The 17,246-nt window shown below is 36.8% G+C and overlaps 3 protein-coding genes across 3 annotated transcripts; 2 read left to right on the top strand and 1 right to left on the bottom strand.

The window, feature by feature from the left end:
* The first annotated feature begins 1,500 nt into the window (after positions 1–1,500).
* LOC137747630 (uncharacterized) lies at positions 1,501–6,451 on the top strand. Its single transcript, XM_068487772.1, has 14 exons — positions 1,501–1,646; positions 2,313–2,368; positions 2,500–2,674; positions 3,130–3,231; positions 3,516–3,587; positions 3,793–3,909; positions 4,003–4,080; positions 4,250–4,312; positions 4,417–4,513; positions 4,808–4,886; positions 4,968–5,179; positions 5,356–5,501; positions 5,747–5,869; positions 5,994–6,451. The coding sequence occupies exons 1-14, from the start codon at positions 1,551–1,553 to the stop codon at positions 6,141–6,143; spliced, it is 1,566 nt and encodes a 521-aa protein (XP_068343873.1). The 5' UTR covers positions 1,501–1,550; the 3' UTR covers positions 6,144–6,451.
* A 464-nt stretch (positions 6,452–6,915) lies between these two features.
* Positions 6,916–8,703, bottom strand: LOC137748648 (cytochrome B5-like protein). The gene is made up of 6 exons (XM_068488815.1): positions 8,566–8,703; positions 8,124–8,241; positions 7,989–8,020; positions 7,818–7,895; positions 7,637–7,728; positions 6,916–7,135 (listed from the first exon to the last, which is right to left on the bottom strand). The coding sequence occupies exons 2-6, from the start codon at positions 8,200–8,202 to the stop codon at positions 7,069–7,071; spliced, it is 348 nt and encodes a 115-aa protein (XP_068344916.1). The 5' UTR covers positions 8,203–8,241; positions 8,566–8,703; the 3' UTR covers positions 6,916–7,068.
* Positions 8,704–12,821: 4,118 nt separating this feature from the next.
* Positions 12,822–15,089, top strand: LOC137747293 (senescence/dehydration-associated protein At4g35985, chloroplastic-like). Its single transcript, XM_068487380.1, has 5 exons — positions 12,822–13,521; positions 13,898–14,025; positions 14,112–14,278; positions 14,472–14,556; positions 14,810–15,089. Exons 1-5 carry the CDS (start codon positions 12,931–12,933, stop codon positions 15,000–15,002), a joined length of 1,164 nt encoding a protein of 387 aa, XP_068343481.1. The 5' UTR covers positions 12,822–12,930; the 3' UTR covers positions 15,003–15,089.
* Positions 15,090–17,246: the final 2,157 nt, after the last annotated feature.

Genomic DNA, 17,246 nt, shown 5'->3' with positions numbered 1-17,246 from the left:
TGCACAATAAATAATTAAGAAATTGTATTAAACTTCTTTTTCTTTATAGTTTCTTAATTTTCTCGACGACCAAACATAAAAAATAAAAATAAAAATGAAAATGAAAGAGAAGATATAGATTGAGTCGTGGAGTTAGCAAAAACAAAAGGGATTATGGGAGTAAATTAATTAAATAATAAGATAGGGATTAAAGAAAACAAACACGACAGAAAGGATATCCGATGGTAGCGTACAAAGACAGTGACGCACAACAATGTTATTCAAAACGACACGAAGTTATAGATTCGGATCTTAAATAAGCATCTTCCTTTTATGACAAGATGACACCTCACGACCTCTGATTGGCCGTCTCAATTTCTCAATTTTAATATTTGTATTCTTCTATCAATTTATTCGATATAACACGTGTTTTATTTATCAATGTTATACCGAAAATATAAACTCGTAGCTGTCTATGTTACTATACATAAAATATGGCCCACTCTGTTTGTATAGCATTTTTTATCTTTGGTATCGGTATTTCAATTGAATAAATCAAATGAGAATCAGAGTGTAAGCAAAATGAGAAAAATGACACATGGAAATAATTTTCTTTCATGAAGTAGTAAATTCCCGTATCTCTATACTACGCAAAAAATGCTTAGCTCATGCACGTAAAAAGTCCCTTTTTCCTTACAACCAATAACTTGACGTTGATATGTGTGCCAAAACTCTTTGATATTGATGCTAATGTGTCAAATAATGGAGAAATTTTTCAATGTGCCGAGACACAGTCCAACCACTTGAATTATAATCTTGATGTGCATGTTGTGTCACCCAACACATTGAAAAATCTCTCAAAATGATGATGTGCGACTAAATAGAAAGATTATATTACATATACGTCCGTCTAGCAATATTGAGAGATTTTTCCTACGCCCAAGGATGTTCTCACAACCCAAAGATTGACAATATTATGTTACTTAATACTACAATTTTACAATATTTTTCATCTAGAAGTGAGAGACTGTAAGTTTAAATCTCGTATCCGAAGATCTTGATATCACTATACTAATTTATCTCGCATCACTTAATATAAATAATATCGTTGTTGTAGTCAGACTAAACAACCAATGAAAAACGAGGAATTAAAATGTAACGGTATCGGTCTCCGTTCTTTTTCAACCCTTTCTCTTCAAAGCCAGCAAAAGTGCACGAAGGAAATACTGTTATATTGTGTGGTCAATGAGCCGCAGCCAGCGAGGCAATTGGAAATTTTCTCTGTCTCCTTCGAAATATAAAATTACGCGCTCTCTCACTCTAATCCCCTTTCTCTCCTCTCACTCTCTCTCTCTCCCCCCTACGTCTCTCCGTCGCGATATCGACGCTGTTCGTCGGCCATGGTGGTCTGAGAGAATGTCTGCGGCTTCTCTCCTCGCCTTAATCTTAGACTCCTCCTACCTCTAGCAAGCAATCCGAGAGAAACAAAGAAAGAGACCTAAAATATATACATACATATATATATATATATATATTTATATAAAGAGAGAGATATACAATCACACGAGCGTATGGTAATAATGTCTGCATTGGATCCTCTCGATTCGATACTCTTCTCTCTCAGCAAAGCGTTCTGCAGCCCCCTAGCGGTCTTCGTTCAGATCCAGGTTTGTTTTTTATCCTTCAAGTTTCGATTTTTTTCGCCATTTTATGTTTCGCTCAGATCCCCGTCCGTTTGGTTGCCGAGAAAATTCAGTGGAAATTTTTCTTTTCGTTGTGTTTGATTTGTAATTTGGCGTCGCGGCTGATTCGAACTCAGGTTCTCGAATTGCCGATTCCTCAAATTCGAAGTTTGAGTTTCTTCAATTTCGGTTTATGGCGGCAGTTTTTATTTTCGATTATTGAAAGAAAAAAAAATAAAAAATTAAAGCTTCATGCTTTTTAGCTTAAAAGTAATTTTCGAATTTCTGTGTGAAATTCGTTGTAGTTGCAATAAATGGAGGTCAACTATTTGATTTCTGGGTGAGAGAGAAGTCAAAAATCCAGAAAATGAGGTTTAAACTGAAAAAAAAAGTAGACTGCTTTAGGATTGGGAAATGTTATTGGCACTTTAAAAATCGACTTATATTACTTCTTGATTTCGCAATTTCTTAGGCGATTATTTATGTTATTTTCAAATTGAAGGATTAGTTTTTTTTTCATATGAAGTTCAAATTACACTCTATTGGGCACTGAGATTTGGAAGATTAATATCTTTGTGGTATTAGATTAACATAGTTAAACTATGTTTTTCTTTTGGTGGGCACGTCTAAATTTCTGTATTTGCGCCGTAGGGATGTCTAATCTGTTTGGTTCTTGCTTTCGGATGGGCTTGTGCGGCTTATGTCAGGTACTTGAGTTTATATTCCGACTTCAATGTAATATCAACTACTAGCATGGTCACCGTGCTCGTTCGGTGTTAAATCCATTATGTGCTTGATATTCAACAATTTTTTTGTCTTCGTATTGTGAACCGCACAGGAATAGGGAGATTAATCGGATGAAGGATAGTATGCAACGAGGCAATAGCTTTGCTTTCCTTTGCCATGATATCGCTGAACTTGAGCACTCAAATCAGCTCAAACTGCCCAGAGTAACAGTTGTTATGCCTTTGAAGGGATTTGGAGAACACAATTTACACAATTGGAGAAGTCAGGTTAGAGGGGCGCATTGCTTTGGTCCTGTCAATAAAAACAAGATAAATTTACGAATTTGGCTACAATACTTAAATGTATTTACTACAATCACCATCTGATGGTCATATATAATTCATGTAAATATTTGTATTTAATACAATCGAGATGGTGATTGTATTCAATACATGTAAGTATTGTTGCCAATCCCCAATTTACATATCAAATTATAAATCTTTTGACGGGGATGCTAAGAGTTTTCCTTGGTTTAGAGGGTACGCTTTTGTGTGTGTATATTTTCTTCTTTGGGGAAAAAAGGAGTTGTTGAAAAATTATCATATGTTCAACACCTTTTAAATGATAGATTATATGGTGAAGTGTTCAAAATCCTTGTGCTAACTGATTTAATAGGTTGAATTTGTATCCAAGGTTTTCTTCCAGTATGGTCTGAACTATTTTGTTTCATCAACGAACACAGGTCACTTCTCTCTACGGTGGTCCCTTAGAATTTATGTTTATCGTGGAAAGCAGAGAAGACCCTGCTTATCGTGCTGTATCTTTGCTGCTATCAGATCTTAAGGTATACACAACTTCCCAATAATTATGGTTTCCTTAATATAAGAAGAACTCAAGAACATCCAGGAAAAGTCATATAATATATGCCTGGAAGCGTAAGTTTAATGCCTAACATGTGTGCCCAGATGACCTGTTTTAAGTTTAACTTCATTTCCTTGCAAGACAAGGTTGATGCTAAGATTGTTGTGGCTGGTCTTTCATCTTCCCTATAAGTTTAATGTGTAACATGTATATGGTTACCTGTGTGCCCGGATGATGTGTTTTAACTTTAACTTCGTTTCCATGCAGGACGAGGTTGATGCTAAGATTGTTGTGGCTGGTCTTTCAACAACCTGTAGTCAGAAAATTCACAACCAATTGGTATGTACCTGATTAAAATAATTTACACTTTGCTACTATGCTTTTGCAGTAGGATATATGTCTACAACGTATAAAGCATCAGACTCATTGTTGTGTAACTTTTCTTCTTGTTTAAATCTCTTTGCATACATGGTTCGAACTTTAAAGCATGTCATTCTGTAGTGACTAATTATATCAATTACTAGATCGTAATCTCTTTTTGCAGATTGGAGTTGAGAAAATGCACAAAGACAGCAAGTATGTATTATTTTTGGATGATGATGTTAGGCTTCACCCTGGGTCGATTGGAGCCCTAACCTCCGAGATGGAGAAAAATCCTGATGTAAGATTTTTGTATGCTGATCCTATCTTATACTGTGGTGTGTTAGCTGTGGGTTCTGTTATGGTGTTAATTCTGTTTTAAAATAATGTGCAGATATTTATCCAAACCGGATACCCCCTTGATTTGCCTTCGGGAAGCTTAGGGAGTTACTGCATTTATGAATATCATATGGTACCTACTTATTCTTCAAAAAAAATTCATATACATATATCTGTATTTTAACATCTAAATAGTAAATACATGCGTATATAATTTTTAGTAGTTATTTCTTGTATTTTATCTTAAGCTTCCTACTATATCTTAATTGAAGTCGGACTCCTTGTCATCTTGTTTTGTATAGCCTTGCTCAATGGGCTTTGCTACTGGTGGAAGGACATTCTTTCTGTGGGGAGGATGCATGATGGTAAGTAGTAGTAACCTTCTTTAAGTCCTGCATGCACAAAATCGTCATGCCGTTTTAGTTGTTTTAAATTTCTTGCTGTTTTAACTGTTTTTAATTCCATGCAGATGCATGCAGATGATTTTAGACTCGACCGCTATGGAGTGGTCACAGGACTTAAAAATGGCGGTTACTCTGATGATATGACTCTTGCAGCTATAGCCGGTAATATACTCATTCATGTTTTCTGTGCTAGGTGAAGGCTTAGATGCATTCATCTTGTCAATCTGATATAATTACCCTGCCAACTTATACCCTGTCTTGTGCATACCATTTTTTTTTGGCTGTTCGAATGTTAAACTAGTGCTCTCCCTTTGTATTTTCGTGTTTTTAAATCGCCTTTGGGGGGAAACGTTTACAAGGGAAGGGAGACATTACATCAGGGATTTTTGCATGATTTGGTTCTGTATGGTTTTAAAGTGGCTATGCATTGTTGCTGATGTTATGACCTTTTTCCAGGTGCTCATAAAAGGCTCATCACATCACCTCCAGTTGCCGTTTTCCCCCATCCGCTTGCAAGTGATCTTAGTTTTCCAAGGTTTGTAATGCACACTTGTTTACTAAAAAAAGTAAAAATGCAGTCATACTTCATGCTTACATCCTTTGACTTTTCATGTAGGTATTGGAACTACTTGAGGAAGCAGACATTTGTGTTGGAATCATATACAACAACAGTTAACTGGATTATGAACCGTGCATTGTTTACCGTCCACTGCTATCTCTCGTGGGGATTTGTAACACCATTCTTAATGGCCATTATTCATATCACCGCAGCCCTACGAATGCATATTACGGGGTATTCAATCGAGGAAACAACCTTCACTTTTGGTGGTGAGCACTCTTTTCGCTTTTAGGTAGGTTATTAGCGTTGATTCAAATGCTAATGTAGAAAACCAGTGTGCAAGATAAAATTTGATTCTCTATCCCGTTTATATGATTACGATTCCTTGCCTTAAAAAAAACCAAACGTTTCTCAAACTCTTAAATGTTCAACCACCCTTTCTCAGGATTGAAACTGGTAGGCTGCCTAGCGACGTGCACAATTATCGAACTTCTTTCAATGTGGAACTTGACCAGGATAGAAGTTCATTTATGCAACTTGTTATCGCCAGAGACTCCTAAACTCTCACTTGCTACTTACAACTGGAGCCTTGTAAGTATCCATCTCTATACGCTTGAAGAATTGTGAATTTCATTATTTGTGTCTTGAATGCTGTATATTACACTTAACTAAATATCTTGACTGAAAGTATTTTGAAGTACCATAGAAAAAACAGTGTTTCGTAATCTCCATCTCTTTAAAGATCCAAACTTCATACTTCGTTGGAGCTCTGGAACGTCTTGATGATGGCTACTGGGTATTCTCTAATCCTCATTCACTGGTTTTCGATTTGGCAGGTTTTTATCGCACTTATAGTGGATAATTTTTTGTACCCCATCTCTGCCTTCCGTTCTCATTTCTCTCAGTCGATAAATTGGTCTGGTATTCGATATCACTTAAAGGATGGGAAGATATTCAAGGTATGCCGTCTAAGGCCTTTCTTCTTAGCTTTAAAGACTTCATTTTTCCCTACATATGAAGGGAAACAATGTACAACGTTTGAGCTGCATGTTCTGAATTATAATTTGTATGTTTTCGCTGAAGATTGAACGAAGCAAGGATATGGGTCCGATATATACGGACTTGGGAGGAAAGCATTTAGGGAAGAAAGGAGCTCCTCCGAAACTGCCATTCCTCAGCTCTTTGGCCAGAAGTTTGGCACAATGGCGTCAGCCGAAGAAATACGATATCTAGCGAATGTGATTGGAGAAAACGCCTTTCGATCGGTTTGCCCGGCGTTGAAAGATCGGATGGGCGACGAGATTGTTAGAAGAAAAAAATTGTTGGGGTTAGATTGGTTGGCCATTCAATTATTGATTGATGTAAAGTGTTTTAGGAATTTTAGTCTCATTTTTTCAAAACCCCATTCAATCCATTTGTTCTTCAGCCTCAAACCTGACCTGCCTCGGTTGATTTGTAATTTGCACCCTTTACTTTTTAGTTATGTAATTCAAATTCTTACAGTTGAGATTCAAATGATAGCAAGTAGAGATTTGATTCCATTTCCAGTGTTGCATTGTTGGCTCTTCCTTCATTTTCATCTCTAGCGAAGGAGATATTTAGCCAAAATGCTATATAAAATTGTCCACCGTCAATCATTTTGGTTCTTTTGTGAAAAAAACTTCGTATCATTGAAGAAACCACCAGTTCATGTAAAAGGATTGATTTGACAAAATACCTTGAATTTAACGAAGATTTTTCACGAAATAATGAAAACGATTGATGATAGACAAGCTTAAAGACCACTTCTATTGATTTTAAATCTCAAGAGTCAAAGTGAAAAGTCATGCCAATCTCAAAAGCCGAAAAACTTTGAAAGTTTGAATTAGAGAACAAAACGCAAGTGTTTTGACTATGAAATACGAGTTTTGAAGGGCGTACTTGTGAGGAGCCCTAAAATTTAAACACGAACACGATCGACAACTAAAAGATATCTCGGTAATGTGCCCTTTCGATTTAGTCAGCGGATAAAGGAAAAATTTCTCACTAAAACCCACTGGAAAGTGTGTAAAGATACATGGCTGCAATCAAGAAACGGAAATGCAAAGAGAAAACGGAATGGCAAAGTACATTCTCCAACCGATATTACAAAAGAGAAAGAAAAGTGACTCCGAGTTGGTCACAGCACCAGATCTCCAATGTAAAAGTCGTCGATCATGTCAAAGACTCGGGTTGCATGCTGCGGCCTACCACATGAAAAGTAAAGATAACAAGAAAATATCAGGAACTGATATAACCTTGCAAATGCAAAAGAATGTGCTGATGTCTACATACATTCCGTTGATTCTTAGATTTCGGGTTAGGAAAGATTTAAGAAAGAACAAGCGGGTTAGTTTTAAACAGAGCCCGGGAGGACAAGAACTTCTGCCTTTCCTGTACCGGAACTATCAACGTAACAAACATTCAGACTTTGCACAAACTAAGAACAATTACAACATATTATGAGACACTATGTTCGGAGCTTCTCCTAAACATACATCAGCAATCAATCCCAAGTAGATGGACAAGGCTTTTCTGAAAATTATGCAGTCACTTACATTAATTAACACACATCCAACGAAATAATCAATCACGAAGTTATCAGTTGGTGAGTGAGGCTTTGTCGTAGGAATTTAGGGATGGAACCATGAGTGTGAGTGAAGAAAACAAGCTTATATCTAGTGACATAGAAAACAAGCGATACTCACCCGAAAAACCCTTCAGTCGAATCATCCCCAGCATGATCTAGAATGGCATCACCACCCGGGTGCTCCTCTACGTACGAGGTAATATCATATACCTACAACATTGTTGTTAGCACAAGGATTATGTAAGTGTGAATCCATGGAAAACAAGAGAGCCTAAGCAACTGAAAAATCGAAATGTTACCTTGTCTTTAATAATTATCCAACAATCCGTTCGCTTGTTATGCAACGAGACATCAGCTTTCGTGTACATTCTGGCTGGCTGAAGAAAACCAGAAAATTAAGGTAACACAAACACTTCCTTAAAAAACAGTCTTAATTTTTGGGTGTTAATGTTGTTAACAATTACAATTACCTTCTCATTCGACAGAACTTTCTTTACTTTCCCTGCATCGAAACAAACATTTTTTTTTATTTTTTATAAAAGTTGAATCTTTTGAATCTCGTACAACTTCATTTTCTTTTTCAAGATTAACCAAGAAGAAAATACCATATTTTGGGCCTCGTGGGATCAAAAAGAAAGCTACCAGAAGGATAACCGCCACCAGCGCCACCGCGGCGATCATCATATCTCAAAGCTGAGATCTTTACACTTCCGAATCGGAATTCTAAAACCAACCAACCAACGAGAACAGATAAGATAATGTGGCAAATTTCACATGAGCTCAAGCTCCTTTTTCAATTAAGTTGGATAATAAACACACACACACACACACACACACAAGACACTGTTTGTTGGGTTCGCATTTTTTTGAAACCAAGCATTTTTCTAGGATTTTAACCGACTCGAAAGACCAACTGGGTTCTTGAAGTACGAGTTACCAGAATGTGTTTGGAGTTACCGAGGTTTTTAAAGATTCTAGATTTTGAGGCAGAGCGCAACATTAGAGAGAGAGAGAGAGAGAGAGAGAGAGAGAGAGAGAGAGAGAGACCTGCAGATTGGAGTGGGTTTTCCGGCGATGGCGACTGAGAGCTTGATAGGCGGATTCGCTTCGAGATCTTAGAGGGGGAACTGTCTATGACTCAGACGCACTCTCTCTCTGCACTCTGTGTTGTGTCATCGTGTGGGCCATATAGATTTTGTTGCTGAATTGTGAGAAGCCTATATCTGATAATGGTTTAGTATTAGGCCTCAATGGGCCCAAGCAGGAGAAGATTTATTTATTTTTGTATACGAGATGGATGTTTGAACAAATATGTTTTACCCATTTTGGTAGAGAACAAAAGTTACTAGAAGGTGCACAACTTTTATTACAATAAATTAGAAGGTGCACAACTTTGCATAATGTCATGTTCAATGTTAGTGCTGTCTAGACCTCGCATTTAGTGACCATTGCTATAATTATTTAATAGGCACTTAAAAAATAAGAAAAGGTGCATAGACGGCTTAGGTTGCAACTCTTGATTTAACATTGTGTTTTAAAAATTGGCTTAGGCAGCTACCTAGATGCTGGACGGTTATCGACCGCTGCCATTAATTCCTAATTGATCGCAAAATCGAAAAACATATTAGGCAGACGCTAGGTGGGATTAGTCGGGTCTAGGCGGAGCTATGCAAGTCTGGGCGGAAGCTAGGCCGACATATGAGAAGACGCAGGGATCTAAAATTTTTTATCAATCCGGAAAAATGATGTTGCAGGTCACGAGGAAGAAGATGAACGGGTGGGGACCACCACATTAACTTTCAATTTAAACGGACGGGTGAATTCTTTATGTTCTCACCATCTCCTCTATTTTCGTTGCACGAGTTTCCTCTTTCCTGATCCCAATAACTCTCTTTACCACTTTTATTTTTTTTTTATTTCTTTTAAGACCATTTACATAAACTAGTAAAAAGAATAATAACTCTCTTGAGAGAAGATTCTCGTCGGATTCTCTTTGTGAGGATTCCGGGTCGGAGATCCTCCAATCACATTCATTCATCGTACATTTTGCGATCAATTTTTGTCAAGTACTGTTTATATTCAATTTTAAATAAAAAATTTATAATGATTTCTGATTGCATGATATATGATGAACGGATGTGATTAGAGAATCCCTGAAATCCTCACAAAAGGGATCCGGCAAGGATCCTCCTGGAACTCTCCTTACCATCTCCTCAATCTTCTATTGTTTTATTATTCTTTTTTCTTTTAAGACAATTTACATTAGTATGTATTTAAACCCTAACATCACATATATTATTTTTGTAAAAAGACACATTATTTATACATGATATAGTAAATTTAATTAATTTATATTAAATTTACGTAAATCCGTTTAAACCCCGCTTAGCCGCTAGACATCAATTCACCGTCCAACTAGCTCTAGCGTCTTTTAAAACTTTGATTGAACATAACATATATAACTTCTATTTTGTATTTTATTTTTTCATAAATGGTAAGAGGAGGGTGCGTTTGTTTGCCCTCACTAGCTATCACTGTACTGGATTAAACTAACACTTAGTCCAGTCTCGTGTTTGGGTTGGCAATGACTAGTTTTAATGAGATTAGATGGGACTCGCAGGGACTAACGACCTCGCTAGGAGGTCTTCGCGAGACCCCCCAAAATGCTTCGGACTACTAAGACCGTCTCTTGCATTAGCCTTCAACTGGGTTTGATGGAAACAAATCTAAGAAATCCAAGTCCATCTCGAATTTCTACAAGTGAAGTCGGAACGGCCATGACAGAGACTTCAAAGAGGTTCATGCAGCCCCACAAGCAATCTAAGTGTTCCAACCCCAAGCCACCGTTGTCTCTCACTCCCCCAACTCCACAAACCCTAACTCCCCACCAGTTACCTCGCCAAGCCTCTGAGAATTGCAAAAATACCACATCTAGGAATTGCAAAACACCCAAAGAGAAGGGCAAGAGGTGGAAAGGGAAACATAAGGTTTGACTAAGCTTGAAATTGGGAGAAGAAAAAGGAAAAGGAGAGAGAGAGGACAGAGATGCAGAGTAGAGTTCAATTCGACGGAAACGATGGGATACATGAGAAATCAAAGAAAAGATACATAGTGGAGAGAGAGTGAGTGAGAAAAAAAAATTGTAGATTAATAATAGTAAAATATTAGTAAATATGAATTAAAAATTTGAAAAACAATTGAATTTCAAAAAAAAAAAAAAAAAAGAAAAGTTCATGACTTAGTCCGATAGCTTTAGTTTAGTCTAAGCCAGTCCATCTTAGTCTCTGAAACTAGTTCAGCCCGATACAGTTCGATACAACGCACCCTTATTAGATAGAAGAAAGTGTTTTATATGCATTGCATACTCACTCAAGCAAATTCGCAAAGACGACGTACCTGTCTGACTAATTGGTTGGGTCAAGATGATGAGTTACTGACTCATGATTTAAGGTTGTCCGTCAGCGGAAAGTTCAGAAAATCCAGTAATGATTTGAGGATATCTGTTCGGAGATGAAAGAAAATGCTCAGCGGGTCTCTTCGAAAGAGAGAGAAACTGAAGAAAGGAGGAGCCGCGACAGATTTAGAGAGAGAGAGAGGACTGACTGTTGTCCAGATCGGCAAATTTTGGGTTTACAAAATTGCCCTAAAATGCTATTTATATTTACAAGAATTTCTCTACTGTGTCTTGATCGTGTTCATACTGTTGACCATGTCTGTGAAGTGTGTGTTGGAACTAATATTAAACTCAACATGAATCCTAAATCACATATTAATATATATGAGTACAGGACTTACCTGTGGAAGTTATAGTAGTTGTAAAAGAATTCTTCTACTCACTTAAAGATCTCTATATTCTAATAGTGATAGATCTTTGAACGTAGAATTTCTTCTCTTTGAGCAAGGAATTCATTATATATATGCAATAGTAGTCAAATTCCATCTATCGTGAAGCGTTGGTTGTCCATCCGTTTCAGCCAATTCTAATCATGTATGAAGCAGTTGTGATTAGTTCTTTTTTTAAAAATTCATGTTAGAATGTCGACACCGTCACTTCGAGGGTTCGAAGTGTCCGTGCAACGTGGTTCGCAAGTGCAGGCTGTTGAATATCAACACACCAGTGCGTGTTTGTTGGAATCTCTCACACACGTATGTGCTTTGCTACAGTGGGCGTTTGGACTTTTGCTTTAATACTTGAAGTTCGCTCACCATTCAATTTAATATTATTAGGTGACTGACATTCAACGTAGGAGATTAGTCAATTAAGGCTTTCGGTTGCGAGTGAGATATTATATTTCTTCTTTAGTTACAATAATATTTTTATACTAATAATATAAATTATTTTATTAAAATTTAAAGCCGTAGGACTAAGTAGCAAGTAAAATATCATGATCCAATATATTTACCCATCAAATCTAATGATATGAATTATTTTATTAAAACGAATGCTATTGTGATAGTAAACTTAATTCTCTATAGGATAATGTTTGTGTTCTCCTATATGGAGGGAGTCTACTTGGTCCCCACTTATGGTTAACCTAATTTCACCTTACAAATATTACAATCGAACGCATTCAATTTTTATCATAATTTGAAGATTATATCTACAAAAAATTATTCAATTTAAAATATTATTTCAGCTATTTACATGTATCAAACAAATGATTAACTTGTGATAAAAAAAAATACTTGTTATCAAAATTATTTATTATTTCACATGCATGAATAACTAAACGAGATCTATAAATTAAATAATTTTTTACAAAAATAATTTTTTAATGATAAAAAATAGAATAAACTATCCGGTAATAATCTCTAAACAATAAAAATTAAACTATCCGATAATAATATCCAACAATAAAATACATTAGTCACAAGTGACATGGAAACACAAATAATGGAGGTAGATTGTGTGTCATCCTGTTACTGTACCTGTTTCATTACTTTCTATTTGTATGATCATGGTTAAATCACGTCAACATTTTATATTCTTATTATTTTTTATCTTATTATTTTTATTAAAAAATTAATATAATGTAACCGTAATCGCATAAATAAGAGAAGATGCGATAACCGGAGGAGAGACAATCTGCTCCACAAATAATATCCTTATGTCGATAATATGAAACAAAAGCACTTGAGTTCACACTTCAAACCTCTTTGAAACCTGCAAGGTTTGTCTGTACTTTACTGATTATTCAGCATCATATCGACAGTTGGCACCCTCTAAATTCTCCACCGAAAGCCACACGATAATTACACTGACGCAGACGAATAGCATAAAGATACAAACAAAGCATCAATTATTTCAACAACTTTTCCTCTTAACACAGCAACCTTTTTCGTCACCTTCTTTGCTGCTCCAATCCCTCTCAAAACAACCACAAACAATTTAGCTTCCTCCAAAACAAAGAAATGGGTTGCTTCAGTCGTTCACGCAGTTCCAAACCCAAAACCACACCTCCGCCGCAGTACGGAACCCAAAACCCTGCTGAGCAATACCAACAACCCAAAAACATCCAGCAGCAAGTCTTCCTCCAAATCCCAGGATGCAGAGTCAACCTCATGGACGAAGGAGAAACCCTAGAGCTCGCAAGCGGCGACTTCGTCCTCGAAAACATCTTGGAAAACAGCGTTACTCTGGCCACCATAATCAAAGTTGGCGAAGAACTTCAGTGGCCGCTGACAAACGACGAGCCGGTCGTGAAGCTCGACGCTTTGAACTACCTCTTCTCCCTCCCCATGAAAGACGGCGATCCGCTGAGCTACGGTGTCACTTTTCCCGATCAGTGTGAGAGTCAGTTGGCGTTTCTGGACTCGTTTTTGATGGAGCACTCTTGCTTTAGTGCCACATCGACCAAGAATAATAAAAATAAGGGGGTTGATTGGAAGGAGTATGCTCCAAGGATTGAGGATTATAATAATGTGTTGGCCAAGGCGATTGCAGGAGGGACTGGTCAGATTGTGAGGGGGATCTTCATGTGTAGCAATGCTTACACCAATCAGGTTTGTTTTTGGCTTTTTATTTTAAACAAGCGGTTTAATTTTAGTATTTTACACACAATTTATTTAAATTAGGTGCCAAGATTTCGAACTTCGCTTCATATGGGAAACACACGCCCTAGTTAACTTGGCCGAGCCAACATTTCTTTTTACCCTAAGAACAGTACAACATGTAACAAAAGTTAATATCCCGATTTACAAAATTTTAATGGTCAAAGATTTTACAAATTGCGGTACCGTAATATGTCTGGGACGATATAAGTTTGATATATAGTGGTAACTTATTCTGTGACAACTTAAAACTTTTTTTTTTTTGTTCAAATGATCAGTTTCAGCTTAAACATCTAACAATAATTTGCATGATGGGAGAAGAAAACAGGTCCAAAAAGGAGGGGAAGCGACATTGGCTCGTCCCGTGGAGGGGAAAAGTTATGTCAAGGAACAAGGAAGCAGTAGCAGCAAATCTGCTGCAAAAAAGAAGAGTGGAATCAACAAGAACTTAAAACGGTTAGACACATTTTCTTTACATTATTTTGTGAGCGTGTATTGAAAAGTTCTCAAGTGAATGGATCTTTTGTATTGCCATGATTCAGTGTGAAAAATTTGTCAAAGATGACCTCAAAGCTCAGCAAAGCTATGCTTGATGGGGTTGGTATTGCGACCGGATCGGTGATGGGGCCGGTAGTTAACTCCAAAGCAGGGAAGGCATTCTTCGCCTTGGTTCCGGGACAGGTCCTCTTGGCTTCACTTGATGCCATCAGTAAGTTCAAATTCATACATTCTTTACATCGAAAATTCTGCCATACATTGCGTTTTGAGATTCAGTATACCGTCATATATGATGGTTTGATCTAAAACATTTAAATCTAGCCGTTCGTTTGAATGCATATTCGAAAAATTCTCCACATTGCCAAGGCTACATATTGAAATATGGTTCATCCTGCAAATTGCAGATAAGATTTTGGATGCAGCTGAAGTTGCAGAGAAACAAGCTCTATCAGCTACCAAAGGTGCTGCTGGTAGAATCGTCAGCAACAGGTAACAATGACCAATCATACAAATTACAATTGAAGGGTCTTGACTATTACATAATGAAGTGACACTATACTACATAATGAAGTCCTAAACCGCGTTTATAGACAGCTTAATTACAGTCTGTTTGGTGTCTTTTTATTTATATTTTCTATCAAAAGATTATAACCAGTTCTAATTATGCATATTTCCCGTCATATGTACACTTTTGATTCTTGGATATGTGAGTTGAATTGCTAGTAATGTTGAGAACCGGCAGGTTTGGGGAGAGTGCAGGGGAGGCAACTGAGGATGCGATTGCAACAGCAGGGCATTGTGCTTGCATTGTTTGGAACGTCTTCAAAATTAGAAAGGCCATCAATCCAGCATCATCTGTCAAAACAGGAGTGCTCAAGAATGCTGTCAAAAAAGGAGTCAACAATGCAGTCAAAAATAGAAGCAAAGATTCTTAAAAGCCATCTGAGATTTGTTAATTAGTGTTGGGATGTGTAAAAAGTTGCCACTATGGATTAATTCTAATCGTTATTGAACCTATTCTTAACAAGCAATTGCATAGTCCAAGTGGGAATTTCAAGTTTGAAACTCTTTATCTTCTTTCATTTTTTTTTTTTTTTTTTTGCCTTATTTTTATATACGTTTCTTGGAACTCGATTTTAATCTTCTTCTATTTCCTTTAACTAAAAAATCGTCACTTTACTCTTTGAAACTCAATAGTTTGCTCCACTTTACCACCCATAACTCGATTTTGATCTCATTTTGCCTTTGGAACATGAAAATCGTCTCTATAAAATTCAAAATTCGATTCACGTTGCCTTTGATCTGTTAATTTCTTATGTGAGTTTAATTTGGCAACGCCAGGCTAATCAATTTTTTTTTTTTTTTCATCTCTTCAATTTCTTTTAAACTTAATATTTTTTTTTATTGTTGAATGTTTATACATAATGAAGATTTATAATTAAATTTATTTCGGTGGTGGGTCTCACATATGTTTCAGGAAGCGATCTATAAATTTCAAGGACAAGAGAGAGTCTACAAGACAAAGTGAAACGAATTTTGAGTTTCAAAAAATAAAGCGATGAGTTTTAAGTTATAGGAGACAAAGTGAGGTCAAAATGAAGTTACAAGGAGCATAGCTAATAATAAGCCTACTTTTTTGGGTCGGGTTGGTACATTATACTACATATATACTTCCTTGTAACAAACGCAATTTAAGAGTAAAAAAGAACATGAAACTACATCTACCGTTAACAATCACAACGTGATTATTACCTGAAAAAACATGGAACTATATTGTTTAGGGGAAGAAGTTGGTCTTTTTCTTATTATTCATCTCCCTTAGACCACATTCAATGGTGGGCTAAGTGCTAAATTCCCCTCCAAAATTTCCCCCCACACTCACTCCAACCCAAGGGGAAAATGTGGGCTAGATGCTAAAAGGGGAAGTAAGGCCAGAAACTACCCAAAATTTAGCCCAAAATCGGAGTGGGCCCCACCGAAGAGAGTGGTTTTCAGCATTTGGGCTCCAAACACAGCCCGTGGACTCGCCAAACACGCCTAACTCACACTCCTTCCGACCACCCAGGACCCATCCACGTGGGCCTGTTGGCCGCGTTCCCCAAAGCTCCAACGACTCTTTTGATCGAACGGCTATGATCATCAGGCCATTGGTTAATCTAACGGCTAAGATCGAATATAATCAAATGTAACGGTTAAAAAAAAAAAATCTAACAGCTCAAATTTAAATCCAACGGCTAACATAATTAAAAAAAATTATTTAACTCAAAACTCATCCAAAAACTCTATAAATACCTATGTATTTGTTTAAACATTCACACAAAACTCAATTTTCTCCTACAATTCTTCCAATTGTACTAGACAAAATAATTTATCCAACGTACTAGACAAAATACTTTGCACAAGAAGACACTTAAATTTATTACTAGAAAATAACAACATAGTACACTTAAAATTATTACATAAATGCTTAACCAACATCATCAACGTTCACTTTCTCGACGCCATACATGCTCAACCAAATCCTTGCGGAATGTGTCATGACATTGAGGAGCTTGAATTCTATTTAAACGTCTCATACACTTAGTCAAGGTGACCCTATCCTGTCGGGTCTCATATGTGGTTGGAGCGAGATATTCAACATCTCTTGCAATAGCTCTCGTATGTGTTGGTTGGTCATCATCCACATCTTTGTCTGAATCTTCTTCAATTTCGACGTACTCATCTTCCACAATCATGTTGTGCAAAATTATGCACGTCATCATGATTAAATGAAGGTCTTCGGTCTGCCAAAATCGTGCAGCCCCTCTAACAATGGCCTATCGAGCTTGTAGGATCCCGAATGCTCTATCAACATTCTTCCTGTAAGACTCTTGCCTCTGCGAAAATAATTTCTTCTTTGCACTATCAGGATGAGAAAAACTTTTGACAAAAGTAGACTAACTAGGATAAATACCATCAATTAGGTAGTAACCTGGCTCATACCTATTACCATTTACTTTGTACCGAAATTCTGGTGCCCATCCATTGACAACATTATCGAACAGAGGAGAAGACCAAAAAACGTTGATATCGTTGTTTGATCCAGGAACTGTTACACCCCACCCCCAATTATTTTGTAAATTTCATATTTTCCCCAAAAGGTTTTTGAAAATTTCTTTTTGGTCCCTTATCCTAATCTA

The sequence above is a fragment of the Pyrus communis genome, chromosome 10 (assembly GCF_963583255.1).
Source record: "Pyrus communis chromosome 10, drPyrComm1.1, whole genome shotgun sequence".
In the NCBI taxonomy this organism is placed as follows: Eukaryota; Viridiplantae; Streptophyta; class Magnoliopsida; order Rosales; family Rosaceae; genus Pyrus; species Pyrus communis.
Note: the sequence above shows the minus strand (reverse complement) of the source record. Positions and strands in the feature narration are given on the sequence as shown.